General features: G+C 35.6%; 2 protein-coding genes across 2 annotated transcripts; both read right to left on the bottom strand.

Moving 5' to 3' along the window:
* Positions 1–1647: 1647 nt before the first annotated feature.
* On the bottom strand, positions 1648–5342 carry LOC122280948 (subtilisin-like protease SBT5.4). Its single transcript, XM_043092090.1, has 11 exons — positions 5180–5342; positions 4910–5022; positions 4708–4805; positions 4416–4583; positions 4136–4244; positions 3450–3996; positions 3187–3284; positions 2858–3103; positions 2623–2737; positions 2321–2534; positions 1648–2219 (listed from the first exon to the last, which is right to left on the bottom strand). The coding sequence occupies exons 1-11, from the start codon at positions 5258–5260 to the stop codon at positions 1648–1650; spliced, it is 2361 nt and encodes a 786-aa protein (XP_042948024.1). The 5' UTR covers positions 5261–5342.
* Positions 5343–8100: 2758 nt separating this feature from the next.
* LOC122282935 (BTB/POZ domain-containing protein At1g55760-like) lies at positions 8101–10967 on the bottom strand. The gene is made up of 4 exons (XM_043095021.1): positions 10401–10967; positions 9867–10012; positions 9341–9459; positions 8101–8935 (listed from the first exon to the last, which is right to left on the bottom strand). The coding sequence occupies exons 1-4, from the start codon at positions 10520–10522 to the stop codon at positions 8333–8335; spliced, it is 990 nt and encodes a 329-aa protein (XP_042950955.1). The 5' UTR covers positions 10523–10967; the 3' UTR covers positions 8101–8332.
* Positions 10968–19474: the final 8507 nt, after the last annotated feature.

Here is a 19474-nt window from a genome sequence, read left to right as displayed (position 1 = left end):
AAGAGAGCACAAAAGAGAGAGAGTTTTTCTTCTTGCTTCTTGCCTCTTGTGTATTCTTGAACCAAAGAGGGGGGAGCTATTTATAGCCCCCTACACAACACCTAACATATGGTTGTGTTAGGTAGAATGGAGTGTGTTAGGTAGAATAGTGAGAGCACTTGAGAGTGTTTGCCCCAAGTGGGCGGCTCTCTAATTAACATCTCCCACTCGCACACAGTGGGCATGACCCCAGGTCAGCATCTCTCTAATGTTCTCAATCTTATTCATACAAGTAAATAGGCCGTGCGACCACCAAGCAAATCTATAGAAAGGTGGGAGTACATACACTAATACTCTATATAATAAAAAAATTATTAAATTTAATAATTTTTGTTTAATTTATTTTATCACATTTTATAATTCTACTAATTAAATATTAATAATAATTATATTTGTTGAAGTAAGAAAGTATTATTTTAATATTTGTTGAAATATTATTTTAATCACATTTTGGTGTGAGAAAGTATTGTTTTAATGTTGAATAAAGTTACTGTAGTTTTCCAAATTTGATGAATGACTATAACTAACATTTAAATTATTTTAACAATGCCCAATCTAATATGGGATCTTAATAGAACATATTAACTAAATTTTAACTATAGTTAAACTTTGGCCAAGTAAGATGCTCTAAATGAGAAAGGAGGATTTGTTGAACCTACTATTTACCATAAATTCAGAAACATATCACCACTTTCAGGAATCTAAAACGTAAAGCTTGCTCCCTTCATATGGTCGGGCAACAGTGGCGTCTGCGACAGAGATAAAAGGACCAATAGAAATCTGAAATATCTGGTTATGAGCACGATTGAGTATTAATATGTGTACTAATCTAATATAATTGGTTAAAAAATAAATTTTATTGAATATAGTGATAATTTAAATTTTAAATATAAAAGAATCAGTATTGCAGGGTTGAAGAGGTGAAAAACATTGTCTCTTTCTTATAATGAAAAGCGTAGTGCTAGGGATACGAGATCGATACCAGCCCGTATGGTATATTTACTGTTTAGAAAATACTTTAGTTACAAATGGATTATATAAAATGAATTTTACAAATTGATGTGGTTTAATGTAATTCATCAGATTGTAAAGTTACTTTTATTGTAAAATAGATTTAACAGATCAGATGAAATCAGATCAATTTATAAGATTATTTTTGTATAATTTTTTTTTGTAGATATAACAGTACTACAGTAAACTGCCGTTCACATTAATTAGGGGTACGTGTACAGATCATTTCTGCGTTTTCATACATGAGAATATTTTATGGGCGTAATGACCGGGAAAACCTGCTTCTGAAATTTATAGGTTGTGCCTGCGATCAGTAGCAACGATCCCAATTCTACAGGATGTTAACTTGAAGGAACGGGTGTCATGTGAAGTTGCAAACAGTGTGTCAATCGTACTTGTACATGATCGTCAGAACGAAGCATTTATTGAAGAGTAAGAATTAACATGTTGAATTTGTAAGTGATCTTAATTCACGCTATGATACAATTTCAATGAGCAAATAATAATATAAAAAAATGGTAGAAGACATTGAAAGCAAGAAAATAATCACATCCTTGATCTAATCACATGAGATTGTTAATGGAGGATGACGAGTCGTTACGAATGTGAGGAACTGCTTGATATCTTGCCAGAATTAGAGCTGACTGAAATAGGACTCCTCACAAAGTGCTTGCCATCTGACCAAATCAAATGTCCGAATACGTAGTCTACAATCAAAGACCTGGCCTTGGTCTTCAGAGTAATTTTGAAGGTCTTCTTTTCACCTATTGATTTGAACTCCAATGTTGTAGGTTCAACCGAGATCGAAACTCCTGCAGGTTCCTGGACAGTCACATTGTACTTGCATGGAGAGCCAACATTAGTTACTGTTCTAGTTACAGTCACCGGGGTTGCATGGAGATTAGGAATTGTGATTGAAGGGTAGTTGAAGTCAACCAGTTGGAAAGACTTGCGACATGCATATGGCTTATCTGCAAATATTTGGATCATGGTTTGGTTATAGCCATGAGCACATAAGAATTTCAAGTAATCATCGACGGTCAGATCATAAACGAGTCCAGGGTCCACGGCACGGTTTGGTTGCACATGTCCCGCACCATATTCCAATGGTGTGGCTTTGAGATTGGCCGAGTTCAGAATTGGCTTCAGTCTGTTATCTCGCGTTTTTGCTGGAAATAGAGACAGAAACAGAAAGATTAGAAAGTGGCGAACGAGTAGGAGTGACATATTTCAAAGCAAGAAAGAAATTAAGACTGTGATTAAGAAACACCTGTGGTCATGATTGCTGATTTAATAGCAGCGGGACTCCAGGTAGGGTGGAGGGTTTTAAGGAGGCCGACAATGCCAGAAACATGAGGGCATGACATGGAAGTGCCAGAGAGAACATTGTAAGAAAAGCGGCGTTTGTCAGATTCTATATCAGTTGGGCTAACGGCTTCGGTGTAAGCAGCAATGATATCCACCCCGGGTGCGGTGATATCAGGCTGCAATAATCATTTACAATAAATATGCACCTAAGATTATGTACAAAATGATCATGATATTTGAATCGCTTTAACAATATTAACAGACCTTGAGGATCGATGGCTCGACGAGATTGGGTCCTGCAGATGAGAAAGCAGCCATAAATGGAGCTGGCTTTGTGTCTAATTGCGTCCTTACACGACTTATGAAAGCTTCAGGGTTCCTATATATATATTTATATATTAGAAACCGGACATAACAATTATAAGTTGATGGAAAATAATACTGAATTGAAACAGTTCCAAAATATTGTGAAAAAAGGTGAAATACGAAGAAAAAGTACTTGGTACTCCTTAAGTAAGCAAAGACACGTTGGCCATCAGTGTAACTGATATGTGAAGTAGGGAGCAAGTGAGGATCGGCTGAAACTCCATTCCCATTGCTCTCATCATTAGCCAATATCATTCCCACAGCACCTGCGGCAAGAGCTTGATACCCCTTGTCAACTCTTGCATTTTCCCCACGGAGACATACCAAAATCTTGCCTTTCACTTTCTTGGGATCAAGAGTTCCAGCCTGACAGAGAAGACTACACGGGGGTTAACAGTTTATGATAGGAAAATGGAAGGAATTCATTCATATTGTTTGAGCCACAGGAGCATTTGTGCTTACGCTTCTGGAGCTGATGCATTAGCAGCAGCAGCATCTTCAGCACTGATCATTGGATAGAAGTTATTAGAAGGCAAGCCTCCAGTTGAAAGGCTTGTTCCCTGGCAATTACATGAAGTTGGAATGTCAGTGAAGTTTTATTTCATATATAAAGAATAAGGCCGGAACCTTATATACGTGTGTGTCCTCCGCCGTAAGTGAGGATATCAATAAAATTGCAATCTCGTCTCCTTCTTAAAAAAAAATGTCTGTGTTTGTGTGCGTACCTTGAGGCGCAGCTTGTTGCCAAGTGAAACATAATTAGCGAATTCTCGATCAAGGGTACTAGCAGCAACAGTGAAAATCCATGGAGAGCCATTTGATATGGTCCCTGCACCTGGTCCCTCGTTGCCAGCAGAGCTAACCACAACAATGCCATTCTTAACAGCATGGAAGGAGCCTATTGCTATTGCATCTTTAAAGAACTCGTTAGGGCCGGAGCCACCCAGAGACACTGAAAGCACATCAACACCATCAGCTATTGCAGCGTCAAAGGCAGCCATGATATCCGCGTCAAAGCACTCTCCACCACCCTCTACTAGTGGTGGCCAGCACACCTTATAGGCAGCCACACGTGCCTTTGGTGATCCACCCTTTGCAGTGCCATTGCCATTGCCAAGAACATTACTTCCGGGTACAAAGCTACCCCCAGCTGTAGATAAGGTATGGGATCCATGCCCACTGTGATCACGAGCAGTGAATTGGGAGGAGTTCGGACTAATGCGTGCAAATGCATTATGGCCTTTGTTGAAGTACCTTACTCCGATCAGCTTCCTGCATACAAACATACACAACCAACCGTTGGAAACTGTGAATCCACTTCATATATATTAGAATACCCAGAAGATCAGGTAATTTAGATTCAATGTTTGTTTACAGAAAGCGTGCATGAAAAGGAAACATAATAATTGACCTGTTGCAACGAACTCCATCGTTGTTACCCCTTTGACAGATACCACGCCACCTCGAGGGGATGGGACCCATCCCCTCATCGTTGAAGCTCTTTGATTCCGGCCATACACCTAGCACAACCCCATTACAAAAAGTGGGTACGCCAAGAATTTTGGAAAAGTATACATAGCGATTCATGATGACATTGCAAAAGTAGAAAATACAAAGGAGATCAAAACAATTGCATCTACTATGGATAGACAAGAATATTTTGATCACGGAGAAAGAAAATAAAAACTCACCGGTGTCGAGGTTTCCAATTATTGTGTCTTCACCAAACCTTGCAGTCTTCCATGCTGATTCGGCGCCATTAATTGTTCCAACTCTCTCAAGTCCAAGAAAATCCCATGACCTTGTTGTGTGTAGTTTTCTTCCCTGGTTTAAGAATACTGATAATACTTTCGGATTCTCTGCAAGTGAAAAAACAAATCCATTCTCAGGGAAAAAAAGAAGAAGAAGAAGAAGGAAAATAGAGCCTTCAGTTCTCTCTCCTTAAAAAAAATGCAAAGAAACTTAAAAAGCCGTATTCCTCACTTGCAATCATTTCTGCTTCTTCCTCTTCAAGGACTGCTGCAAATCCATTTATGAATCTTGTGTACGAGTAAAAGATTGCATCCTGAGCCTTCTCGGTGCTGTGCAAGAAATTTGCAAATAACAAAGTCGACATTCTTCTTTAATACGAAAAAAAGAGAAGAAAGAAGAAACATTATACACAACATATTATAACATTTTATACCTTCCTATTAACGATGCAAGGAAATTGTAATGTAAATTCGTTAAAAGTTGGAGGTCATGCAACGAAGGCTCCAGGAGAGGTGATGAATGTGCTCCCATGTACACTATGTAAGACTGCAGGAAAATGTCAAAGTGGGACCATTATATTGACGGCACACTAACGGAACTCTATTGAATATCCAGACAAAATGAATGGTACGGTAAAGCAATTGTTGGAACTTGTAAAGTTCAATCACATGCGCAGACATCAAAATTTGATAATTGTGCTGACCTTTTTATCGGCAAGGGTGGGAGTATGCAACAGAAAGAAAAGAAAGAATGAAAGAAGCAGAGGGATTACAGGAAGACCCATCTGCTTGCTTTGAATTACTCTTCTCACTAAAAAACAAGAAAAGAGTTTTGATGAATAGAGGCGAACGTAGGCTGCTCGTTCGTTTTACTGTCTTAAACTCTGTTTTCGCTCGTCTTTTAAAGGGAAAAAAAATATCCACTGCAAAGGAAACTTTCTGTGGTATTGAGTAATTCCAGAGAATTATTACCAATTTTATCTTTCTAGATGATACGCATGGTTGTCATTTAGTTGGAAATGATAAATTTGAACTTGGATGTAAGATTCAACAGAGGAATAAATAGGATGGAAGAGAATCTGTAAAAAAAAAAAAAAAGTGAAACAGATTGGACTGAGAGTACATATATGCTAAATATGGTTTCTATTGCCAGTTGGTTTAAAAATAATTGTTGGATATCCTTCATCTTTGGATCTTAGACCTTCTAATTGCCATGGCTCGACCACTCTACAACAATATTTCTCTTTCTAGAAGAGAATATCATCATGTCTAGATGATCACAACAGCGCAGAGTCTATTCAACTCACAGCACAGAGACTTCAACTAATTAATAAAAAAGATCTCGACCGTACGTGGATTAAGCCTGCTGAGTTGAAGCAAACATGTTGACGTACAACTTAATTGGCTCAAATCACGGGATATTATTATTGTGTGGGTAAATAAATAGGGTAGTAATAGGGTTACTACCCATCTACTACTCATCTATTACTTATATGTATTTCAAGTTTTTTTTTTTTTTTTTTCATTTTCTTTTAAGGATTTTTTTAACATCTTTAATCAATAAGAAAAAATTAAAAAAAAATATAATTTTACTACTATCCACTTTCTTAATCATTAATTAAAATAAAAAATTATAAAAAAAAATTAAATAAAAAAAGAGTAGTAAATAAATAGTAATGAAATAGTAATACTATCATTTTCCAAATAATATTATCATTATGGAATGTAAGATCGAATTCACGTGTCTATATCTCCCTCATTTCTATTCTAAATTTCAGATTCGGTCAATAATCCCCATATCTTGAATTACAACTGAAAATTCCGAATCAAAAGCTAAACAAATGCTAGGTTATTAATTATGGCCATTCGTACGGACCTGGAACTTGCTACTCAATGTGATACTTTCTTTTGAGTTTGGATAATGCTGGAACATCCTGGCAAGCCCAAGATGGATACCTTCTTTCTGTCGGCCATTGGCCCATCTTAACAATCCAACGATTCCAATTACAAAGAGAAAATAATGAAATGTGACGAAGATTCTAAATAATATTCCAATTTCCCTCCATATATTCTCTCAACCTCCTATCCTATCATCAACAAGAAAAAACAATAACGTATATGAAAACAGAACCACCCCCAGAGTCAGAGATTTCCAACAAATGGTGGACTTGTTATTGGAGTTTCTGCAAAAATTGAGTTTGTGATTTTTCCCGTAAGAAAAATTTTAAGAAGTTATTGTCTCGAAACACACCCTCTTGGATCTCAGGCTTATGCCGAGGTTTTTCCCTTCTTTCAATCTCTAGTTTTCACGTACTGGAAATGGTAAAAAATTCATTTTGATGCTACTTGCTATAATGTAATGTTGTTATACCAAAGGTATTGGCTAGAAACCTAAGAATCTTGATTACAAAATACTGATGACTGTATACTCTTTGCAATACTCCGAATTCAGTACCAGATTACGATGAATAAAATTTCACGTCGTTTGGGAAAGAGCCACTGTTACGATGGCGTTCTGATTGCAGCATTGGCTAGTTTGTTTGTTTGTTTTTTTTTTTTTTTAAGTCTATATATGACTTTCTGATTTTCCTTAGATTGTTGTAAATGGTATGACCCAGTAACAATGTCGTTGGTCACTTGGAACAACATGGCCCTGACGGGGAAGGGAGTTAAGGACTAGAGATTATAATGGCTTCTCGAAAAAGATATGAGAGAGATTGTAATGGCCTATTAATTGGATGAAGTATGGTAAAAACGAACGAGTATAATCAAGGTGTATTGATCAGTGCCAATTGCTTTATATTGGATTCTTATTAGGTGGAATTGAGTCTTATTATAATTTTAATCAATTCTAATCATACATTGATTGATCTTTTTAGAGTATAAGTTCTCATATTGTTTGTGCTCTTCTTTATAAATGGTATCAGAGATTGTAATATCTATTTAGTAATGATGGAAGATCTTATGACTTATAATGATTCTTTAGAACTCCATAGGTTGGGACTTTGAGCTTTTCTTGAATCTTGTTACACTCTGACTTAACCGTGGGAAAAGAAAATTAAGAGAAGAAGTAAGTCATTATTGAGTTTGATGATAAAGTGGGAAGGCCTCCGAGCACAGACGTTTTCTCAATGGGGGTGACACAACTGACTTCTCCAGATCGACAAAACTAAAGAATCACTAAAACTTAACAAAATCCTATTTGCTTTTGGATTAAGATTTTAGTGTCTATAAAAAGGTTTATTGTAGAATTGAAGTTTGAAAAGATGGGCTATTAGGCTTTTGTGGTGAAAGTGCCTCCGGGCGATTAGTTTTCTGCTAGTTTGAAGATCAGAATACCGAGCAGATTCTTGCTAGCAATCTGATAGTCGAATTTGACGTGTGAAAAACAAACTGTAGTATGTAAAAGCAGAATCCACTTCTTGCTTTTCAATTTGAAATGATCATGCAACTATTTTAGCTGAGGGTTCTTCACGCGAGATACCTACCCTGAAATCCTTCATCGCTATCTATTAACATATCCTCCCGTGAGGGGAGTTTACTAGCCTGACCACCCATGCGGGTGTAATGCCCGTCAAAGATGTAGAATCCTCAGCAACAATATGCTACCAAAACACAATTAGAATATCTTCCAAATTGTAAATCAATAGTTTATAAATTAATTGCATTCCATTTACCAATGTGTATTCAAGAATATGTGTTCCTCTGTCATGAAAACCAATATTTGTATGTATCATGACAAATAGAGATTCTGCGCACCAAATTAATCTTTCCAACTCGCTTTCATGGACGTGGCAACATACACTGGCTTAACAGACCTGTTTCTACCCTAACTTTTGTAGGCAGAGTGGCAGGTTTCAGAATCCTTTCCAGGCATCAAGAACTTCATGAAAGATATCCGCTATCAGGTCCCTATCTGCACATTGCAAGAAGGCATTGAAATCATCTCGTAAGTCAAATATCTTACCAAACTTCACAAGATAACGCATGCAGCTGGTCTTCAGTTTTGGTAATTGATATAGAGATGCATTCTGGAGCCTCTCAAGTACATTTTTTGCATCAATATCTTCTAGAAGACTCTCATGGCAAGCCTCTTTTAAGTCAGAAATATCATATTTGTCAGCTGCATGAAGAAGTGCCAGCCGGTGGGTCCGAAAATCTTCATGCTGAATGTTCCCATATACGTAATTGAGAAAAGCCTGGCAAGCTTCGATTGTCATGTCGGAGATATCTATGGAAGACATTTCTTTCTCCTTCAAGTTGTGAGAAAACATGCTGCGGAAAACAGGTGATCTTGCAGCAAGAACAGCACGATGGGCTCCAATGCTTCCATCAGAGGCATTAATTGTGATATCTGTGTGAATGCTTTCTGCCAACATTCGACCAAGGGATGCAAGAGCTGTCACATTTGATCTTTTCTGCGTGAATCCGTCCGCCCAAATAGAGCAAAGTTCTCGACCCTGTACAGTCAATGGCATGTCATTAAACTAGGGGGAAAATATAGTTGCAAGCATAATTGTGCACTAATCTGTGCACCAATGTGATATGATTGGTCAAAAAGTAGATTTTATTGAAAACAGTGTTAATTTAAATTCTAAGTATGAATAAATCAGTATTAGTACACAGATTAGTACGCGAACTGTGCTTGTATATAGCAAAACTCTAAACTAGGTGAGGCCACTCTTGTGGTTTCCCTCATTAAGAATATATAGTTTCTGAAAGACCTGGGAAATGCAGTTTGTAGATGGTAAAACCATCGTCATATGATCTAACTAGAGTAAATTTATGGTCACTTTCTTTCAGGGTAATTGCCCTTCTCAATCAATACAATAGAATGGAAGTTAAAATAGCAAATAGATGCTCACGTCTGGAGCTGCTATCTTCAAATCAAGGAATTCAATGTCAATGATGAATTTCCCAGTTAATGGAACCTCTATCGCCCAGACAAAATCGTCGTTGTTCTTGAGTTTCTTGTCTGTTATCTCTGCACAGAAGACAAAGTTGGTTGGATAAAATGTTTTGGGGGAAAATTCCAAGAAAATTTGAGGAGTTTGAAGGAGGAGAAACAATTGATGAGATTCCAAATCTTATCCATCGAGTCCTTAATGTATCGACAATAATCCGACAGTGACAACTATTATTTTGAAGGCACTGATTTTCGTCTACACTAGGGAACTCAAAATTTTTGCTGTCCTCGGGAGAATAAAATCATAACAAAAATCTCGTTTCGTGGAAAAGAAGAAATCAAGCATGACCTCACCTCAATCAGCAAATTTTAATTCAGTAATCTTGAGTCAAATGTATTAGTGGTTAAGAGCAAGGTTCTCAAAGACATCATCCTCAAAGGTCTTCCTATCTATACATGTAAAAAGAAACCTTTACTGTCATTACCTGGATGAGTCAAAGCCCTGCGATCTCCCACAGAACTGACCACTCGGATGATGAAAGACGCAATCGGGGGACAGTCTCTTGTTAGATTCGATATCTCTGGGTATAACTTAACGAACAGCAAGCGATTCTTTTCCACAGATAAATGCCTTCAATTCAAACACAAACACAAACAAATTAAAAAGAACTCTATCCCAAACTTTTGAAAACTATACAACTTGCAATTCCAGAAAAGAAAGATTATTTCGCTTTCCCTCAAAATTGTCAGCAACCCAGTAACAAGGTGAGTTTCCACTTCCTTAAATACAAGTTCATTGGACGGCGAAAGGGTCAGAAATTTTTACCTCTTTTCCGGGTTCCAGTCTAATTATACATCTTTAACACTCACTAACAGTTCAATGCCTAATTTTAAGATAAAGATAATAGCCAAAAAAGAAAATTCTCAAAATTAAGATACTACATCATATAATTAATCTCGTTGTGTTAGCAAATTCTCAAGATTTTAACATGAAAAACAGGAGTGTTTTCGAGTCTTACCAATTCCACTTTCCGATCTTGAAAGGATCGGACTTGCGGTAGGTGCAGGAAGCCAAGTTGTCGATTCTCCATTGGGCGAGACGAGAGGTGGTTTCAACTTTGTAAGCCGAAGAATCACTCATCCTAGCGAAGGCAAGTGCCACAGTGATCTCATGGATGCAATCCAACAAGAAATCTCCGGGCTTTCCCAGGTTTACTCCCACCACAGTTATCACACATAATATGGAAGAAACCAAACAATCGCACTCTAACTTGGACTCTTTTGTCTATTTGGACCCTTTGTTAGAAACAACAATATGACATTAACAATACTGGGTTGAAGTTTCTTTTTTTTTTTTTTTCTTTTTTTTTCTAATTAATGGTTTCGGGTACGCAAGGGTTTTGGTGTTGGTGTTGCTTTAAGCCATTGATGGTGATGCATGGCTTGAAGTTCTGTTTGTTTATTTGAGATAAGGGGGAGGGGGGAGAGTGGGGGTATGGTGGTGCTTTGTTGGCTTATACTGCACTTCAGGGCATGGGTTGGATTGGGGAGTAGTAATTGGCGGAATGGCTTTGGCTTGTTTCAGATTAACTGTTTTTATTTGTCTTGAGATCAGGATGGAGGGTCTATGCAGCATGTCTTTGGTTGTTGCTTTGAAATGGAATAAAATTTCCTTTTTTCTTTTCTTTGGTGCTTCGAAGCAAAGCATCTATTTTCAGGTATTTAATTCCTTGGCTAAGAAACCAACGACCATAAACCCAAAAGAGAAAAACAGATCGAGCTAGAGAAAGGAGCAAAGAATCTATATATATACGTTGCTTTAATTAACAAATTCGTCTTGAGACTTTATATTAATTTTAGATAAGAATTAGATTATTAAAAGTAGTACTACGTACATAAGCTCGAGGGGACACTTAATTTTTATAGGTATGTTACATATATACCTGGCAGGCATAATCGATTTTCTTTGTTTCATTTAACAAATAAGGTATATTCAACGTTTCATCATTTCCAATATATATATATATATATAGAGAGAGAGAGAGAGAGAGAGAGAGAGTAGTCAGCCAAGGGACATGTAAACAAGAAAGTTTCAAGGAACATGAATGTTATTATATCTGCAGGCACTGAAGTTGATGATGCCATACATCATCCATCAAATTTAGTGTCTGCAGATGATATAAGTTATAATGTTTTTATATCATATCATGTGGTGATGATCAGGATTGAGTACTTAAATTAAGTTCATCAATGCACTTTCCTCTAATCTATATGGTTGTTGTTGGCCATGTAATATGATATAAATCCACCTGATCATGGGATATTGGCTTTAATTATTATGATTGCTCTTAGAAATTAAGGCTTTAAAAAAGAATTATAAACAAGGGAAAAGAAAATCTTGACGAATCGAGAGTAGGGGAGAAAGTAGACTCTAAGCAAAGTAATCTTGGGGAGTATACTATGTATTTGTAATTTGATTAATATATAATTAAGAAGGATTGGAATCTATTGTGTTTCGTTGGTCTCTTATATAAAAATATATATTCACAATCTAATAAAACTAATATTGTATATAATTGATTGGTGGATGTGAACCGACAAGAAAGGTATCACTACATATGTGGAGAGATAGAGAATCCTTTTATAGATTTAGGAAGTTTTGCAAGTAAGCTGCCCTTCTTCGTCTTTTCAATATAGCGACGTCCTATCTTAGAGATGGCGTGGCTAAATGATCAAAGCTACCCATACGCACAAGCTTGTCCAACGTCTAATTAAGGCGATTTGTTTTCCTCATATTCGGAATTAACTAATAAACGCATGCATTCCTTATAAGACACTTGGATCTTTTCTACAACATGTACAAGACAACCTTTTGTTAATCAATCGACCATAAAAACATACACACACACAGTACACATGACTAGATATAAATGATTAAGAAACCGGAGTAGGACCCCTAATCATTTCGGAGAGATATATAATTGTCATATATATCATATGTAGCCGTTGCTTTGTAGAATGTTACAAAATATAGATAAGGGTGGCCGGTAGCCGGTGGTGGAGTTAACTCATGTTAGTGTACAGCACTGGACTCTGTGCAGACCATGCGTTTATTCATCCCATATTGAACAACTTTGGTAATTAATTCAGTGCGAGTTGCAGTGATTCGGTGGCCCAATCTAATTCCTCTCTTGGGAAACCCGAATTCAACCAATGTTATTGCCCCAAAGGTAAGCCTAAAAAAAATAAAAAATAAAAATGCTGCACCCGAGTCGAGGCCTGATCTATACACAATATTTTTATAAAAGGAAAATAATTTATACACAATATTTTATTTTTCTACAACAAATTTCACAATAATGTGTTAAATGAGGGGTATTTTCGTAATATATCTTATAAAAGTAACATTATTTTATAAAAATACCCACATCTTACAACATTGTTGTGAAATTTGTTATAAAAATGTTTTGTGTATGTATCATTACTTAACAACTAAATAAAATTTATGCCATAAAAAAAAATTATTCTAGGGAGTTTGGAATTTAATCAACTGCTCCAACTAAGTCTGGCTCGCCTACTCGTACCAGTCATCATGCTTACTTGGGGTAGTTTAAAAATATGAGCAATACTACTCAACCTCCACACATTGTATTTTTTAAAAAAAAAAATTAATTTTTTTTTAAAAAATTTGAGTTTATTCTTCATAAACTAACTGAATTTTTCTATTTATTATCCATAAATTAAATATTTGATAAAAGAAAAAATAATAAAAAAAGTGTGGTGTGTGGAGATTGTGTGAATAGTAGCAGGTTGTGTAGCTTTTTAAAAAAATATAAAAACAATTAAAATGAGTCGATAACTCAATAAGAAATCCATCATAACGTAAACATATTTAATATAAGATTTTTATAAAACATTTAATGTTGAGAACTTAAAATCATGATAATCATGCTGATACTTTTGCATAGCTATGCATATGACTAATTTATCTGAATCAACTGATTGATCCAATTTATCTTACTGATCTGGCTGGCCAACAGACTTAATCTTGTGTGTAAGGTTGTGCACTAACTTCTCATGCTACAACAAAGAAAGTCGATTGTGTAATACTTTGGTGTACTATGGTATACTATGCTAATACCTCGCTTAAGTATGTGGCTTGCATGCCTACCCTGAAATTGCATTAGTACCATGTATCTGAATGGTCATCTGATTAACTAATTTGATCTTATCTTGTACTTGAACTTAAGATAACTTACGTATCTTATGTAATGTGATATGCATGAGATGCGTAATACATACATAACTATAATATGTGAAATAAAACATGATGAATGACGTGCTTGTAAATATCATGACATGCATGTTACGTAAACGCTGGTTTCGAAAGAATTAGCTTTAATAACATATATACATATATAACTAGCCAACATATGTTAATCTTAATTTATGATTAAGCTATTTATCTCATAGTACTACTTCTAAATCTCATTTCGTAGTTCGTCACCTATACGAATTACTAACATTACTCAACTCTCTAGAAAGTGTGCTATAATACTCTTATCTAATTAAATAAATATTAAAAATTTGATAGCATAAGTAAACTTTATTAATTTAGGAGATTTAAAACCAAGCCCATATTAAACTAAGCCCAAAGTAAGGTAAGCCCTAAATCACAACGGTCCAAATTAACACTTAACAAATTTAAAAATACTAGTTTAATATAAGAATAACCCCAGCCCAAGTTTGAAATTAACTTCAGTCCAACAGGAAAGCCCACGTAAATAAGACACATTTAAGCCCATTTTGTTGTATACCCTTAAAACGTCGAAAGAATAATTACACAAAGGCTTTTTGGAAACTCAACAACAAAGGTTTTAAGGCACAAATGGAATTACACCAACAATGATACTCTAGAGACTTCGTACCGAATTTAAAATATGAGGAATGCTATCATCTCATATTTTATATATTTTAATATTATTTTTTAATTTAATTTTTTTTATCATTTTTAAACTAATTGAGTTATTTTTTTTGTCATCCATACATCACATATTTGTTATATAAAAAATAAAAAAAATTAAAATAAGTATAGTATGTAATATGTAGAAATGATAAAAAAAATTATTTTTAGAATAATGTTATGTACAATCCCCATTTGGAGACTACAATGCATGCTTAAGCAGTTTTATCTTAAAAAAAATTTAAAATTACAAAAATATCCCTATTAAAATTATACTTTTTCTCATTTAATAAAGAGCCTACATATGCAGTCTCCACTTGGAAACTACAAATAGAATTTCTCAATTGAGAATATATATAGTAAACGTTTCCAAACATTAATTTTCGGGGACTTATATTTTCATTGTAAAATAACTCGGCCGGTAATACCTTACTGAAGTAAGTACCGGGTATGTATATCTATATCAGAAATTTTATTTGCAGTCTTAAGTGGGGAATTGCGTGTGCAGTCTCATTAATTAATGATGGTAAAAAGAGAAAAAACATCATTTTAAAAAAGATATTATTGTAATTTTAAACTTTTTTAAACATTACCGTATGGGCTTACATGAGCAGTTTCCAAATGAGGATTGTATGTAAATTACTAACTCTATGTATATATATATATGAATAATATTACTCATCATTTTATAATGTGGCATTAGATGATTGAGAACTATTTATTATATTTCACATATGAACCTATCATTGAATGTCACATCATAGGATTATGAGAAAAATGATGATAAATAAATTTTCTATATATATATATATGAGAAGTGCTATATATACAAAGAGAGTACACAAAAATAAATCCATAAACTGACTAGTATGGTTTCATGTGATCTGTTATATCTACTTTATAACAAAAGTAACTTTACAATCTGACGTACTGCATCAAGTTACATTAGTTTGTGAATTTACTTTTGTGGCTAAAGTATTTATATATATATATATATATAAATTCACATGCACATACACGAATAATATATGAGTAATGCTACTCGTCATCCTCTCACCATTTCATGATGTAGTATTAAATGATTGTGGACTATTTATTATATTTTACTTATGAACTTATCATTTAATGCCATATCATAAGAGGATGATAAAAAAATAGATGATGAGTAGATTTTTTCATAATATATATATATATATATATATGGTACGTACCTAGCTTGTTCTTTAATTTATTTCACCAATTATTTAATTATTAATTTGTATGAGGTAATTTGTTGCTCCATTTTCTAAAACTCGTAATTCCATGTATAACATTAGAAAGTACTAAGAGTAGGCTTGTATTAAGAAGATGTCCAAAATATCTTATAAAGAGAGTAGTACTCATGTGTGATGATCACACAACGTACGTACGTACGCGCGGTGTGCACCCCATGCATTATTAGATCGATCCTTCCTTATAAATTGGTGACGTTTTCTCTTAAAATGATCACTACTTCAGTACGCGCGTTGTCTGATCACTTCGAGTAAGAAAATTTAAGGATATGATTCCTTGTGGAGTTGTGTCATGCATGTGTATATATATATATATATCAGTAGTTCTATACACAGTCGCCGGATGTAATTAGGATACAGTCGGCTAACGTGGCGTAACGTTCTATACACAGTCGCCGGATGTAATTGGGATGCAGTCGGCTGACGTGGCCTCTATTTAAAAAAAAAAAAATGAAAAACGAAATACAAAATACGAATGAAAACCAAAACCGGTGCAGATTGAAAGCATTTTCGAAAGGAGTGATTTCCCGCTTCTTCCATTCGCAAGCCCCCCAGAACTGAAATGAGGAAGACTATGTCGGCATTGGTGCAGAGAGGTGTTGCCGGTGGGTGGGTTGATCTCAGGCTGGTTCGATCTGCGTTGGAGTGGGTCAAAGGCCGACCGTTGTTTGGGTCAGGTTGGTTTCACTTGAGATTGGGTCAGATCCGTGGGCCATCAGCTCGGGTTAGCTTCGTGGGCCATCAGGTCGGGTCATCTGAGTGGGCCATCTGCTCGGGTCAGATTTGCGGGCCAATAGTTCAGCCCAGCATCTCAGGTCAGGGACGTGGGTGGTCAGTTTCGTGGGTCAGCACCACCACGACCAGGTTCTGGTTCTGAGATGGATTTATATCTGCATGCTTCAAAAAACCTGAAACAGATTTTCCTCCATTTGTTTGATATATATGTGGCTCTGTTTTGTGGGATTTGAATGAACATGGTAAATATATATTGTTGAACGTGAATCCATAGAGGACTTTGAAAATGTTGTATACAAATGTGGTGTGGGTTTGCTCGGGTTTGTGTCGTGTAGGAGGCCAATGATATTGGGTTGATGTTGTTTTTTACGTTGGTTGATGACTACAAAATGTAAAGGTGTGATTCAAGTATAAAACAATGGCTTTAATATTCGGTTATTGATGGCTTTAATATTTGGTTAATGATTTGAATATATAAAATTTTTTTCATGAAATCTTTGCACGATTTTTTATTGGCTCTTTTCTATTGGATATGATTTAGTTTAATGAACTTGTTATGCAACTACTTGGTTAAAGGAGTTTATGTTCCTTTTTTAATTTGTTGAATGCCATAAGAGAAGAAATTTGGGGAATGGAAAGCAATACCAATATTTTATCAACCAAGATATAGCTTATTTCATAGGAAAGTTACTAATTCCTCATCATTTACTTCCACTACCTAAATTATAAACTATTAGTTTCAATATGTAGATTTGATTACCTGAAAAGTGGGCTGAATACATCAAGACCTAGTAATATTTTAATGAGTTTATATTGTGGTGAAGCTTACATACAAAATTTTTATTTATTTGGTAGTGCCATAAAATGATACCAGATTTATTATTTTGTTATGGTCAATTTTGGTTTTTTTAATTTAGTATGCCATTACCAAGTGTTTTTTCAACATGTGGAGATAAAAGTGAACAACTTTTACAGGGCATGGGAGAGTTTGAAGAACATGCATTTGATAGACCAGAAGAACGGGAAACTGAAGATGGCAGTCCAGGTGAATAGGAAATCGACGATTGCACTCCAGGTACATCACACATAATGCCATCGTCGAAAGGTGATGATATGATTGAGGAGCCAAAGTCGGGCATGGAGTTCAATTCGTTTGAAGATTTGTTTAGCTATTATAAGCAGTACGCTAAGAAATGCGGGTTTGGGGTGATGACACAAAGGAGTGAGAGGTCAGAGGATCAAAGTGTCAGATATGTTACTCTTGGTTGTGCACGGGGAGGGAAGGCACTGATTAAGACATCCAATGTTGCCAACCCACGTTCGACGGAAAAGACAGACTGCAAGGCAAGGATAAATGCGTTGAGAGTCGATGGAAAGATGCGGTTGACAACAGTCAATAATTCACATAATCATGTTATCAGCCCACAGAAATCTCGCTTCTATCGATGTAACAGAGAAGTGAGTGAGACAGTTAAAAGAGTCCTTGACACCAACGACTTAGCTGGTATCCGATTGAACAAGAGTTATGGATCTCTTGTAGTTGGTGCAGGTGGCTTTGAGAACCTGCCATTTCTAGAAGAGGATTGTCGCAATTACATCGACAAAGCCCGTCATCTACGACTTGGTGCAGGTGGTGCTGGAGCACTTCGTGATTATTTCTTAAGGATGCAGTATAGGGCTGTGCAAAATTTTGACATTTCTGATTTCGTTCGAACTCCGCTCCGATTCCGACTCCGATATAGTCGGAATTTTCGGGTGTCAGAATCGGAGTCGGAGTAGATCCGGTTAAAGTTCGGAAGTCGGAGTCGGAATCGGAGTGGCCATTTGCTCCGAATTCTGAATCTGTTAAAATTAAAACAGATGCAAAACGACGTCGTTTGCATCTGTTTTAATTTTTTTTTTTAAATATACGTTTTCATTAAACGACGCCGTTCCATTTAAATAGGAACGACGTCGTTCGCAATGGCCCGTTGGCCTTGCATAAAGGGCATTTCCCTTCAACGCCGATTCACACTTCACCCCTCCCCCTCAGTGCCACACTGCAGTCTGTCGTCTCACCCCCTCGCCCAGTCGGCCCTATACCTCACACTCACAGCGGCACAGCCTCTCACCGTCACACTACTGCCGTTAGTCTTGCCCATACACAGCTGAGACGCATCCTGCCGACTGGTCACCACTGACTCAGTGCCATCTTCATTCTTCAGTCTTCCCAATTCCCAGTTCCCACTTCGGAATCGGTAATTTTAGGCTGTAGTTTTTTTCAAATAATGTAATGTAATGGTCCCTTCTTCTGCAATTTAATTTGTTGGTGTACGAATTTAGTGAGAAACGTGTAATTAGGATGGAAATGCAGTAATGGAATCATTGTTATAGGAATGTAAATGTGGTTGCATGCAAACTGTTTGTGAAAATGCCTTAGCCGCTTACACTTTAATTCGGTCATTTGATTTTATTGGGGGAAAGGTTGGGAGAATTTGTTGGTTTGACATTATTTTATGATGCACAAGAAGGTTCGGTTCGAACTATAATTAGTATTTAAAAGATCAATCCGTCACCATAATACCTTAAAATATCTAACTAATCCAAAATGTAATTTAATATATTACATCAAACTAATTTAGTCAATTCAGCATATTATATATAGTGTCTCAGATTTTCATTAGAGAACCATAATTCCTATCTTGTTTTAATCATGACACAACTTTAAGATGGACTAATTTTACTTATCATCCCTATATACCACATTTTTTTTTTATCTTTTTATTTTTTCCTTAACAAGTATATGGTGGAGGGATGATGAGTAGAATAACTTAATTAATTTAATAGGAATAATATATATATATATATATATATATATAAAGGAAAATCCTTTTAAAGTTCTGTTTAGTGTTTACCATGTCACAATATAGTTACTATATTCAATATTGCATACTTTCTTTCTCTTTTTCTAAAACTCTATAAAATATTTTAACACAAATCAAATTTGCTCAGTTATCATATTGTTTGTACAGTTATCATATTGTTCAATTTGTTTGTATTGTACCTAAAACAAAGTACATCTTTCTAGCATTTTGGGTTGCTTTTTAGTTTTTAGTTAACTGAACAAACAAATAAAGGTAATGAG

Source organism: Carya illinoinensis, chromosome 11, assembly GCF_018687715.1.
Source record: "Carya illinoinensis cultivar Pawnee chromosome 11, C.illinoinensisPawnee_v1, whole genome shotgun sequence".
Lineage (NCBI taxonomy): Eukaryota > Viridiplantae > Streptophyta > Magnoliopsida > Fagales > Juglandaceae > Carya > Carya illinoinensis.
Note: the sequence above shows the minus strand (reverse complement) of the source record. Positions and strands in the feature narration are given on the sequence as shown.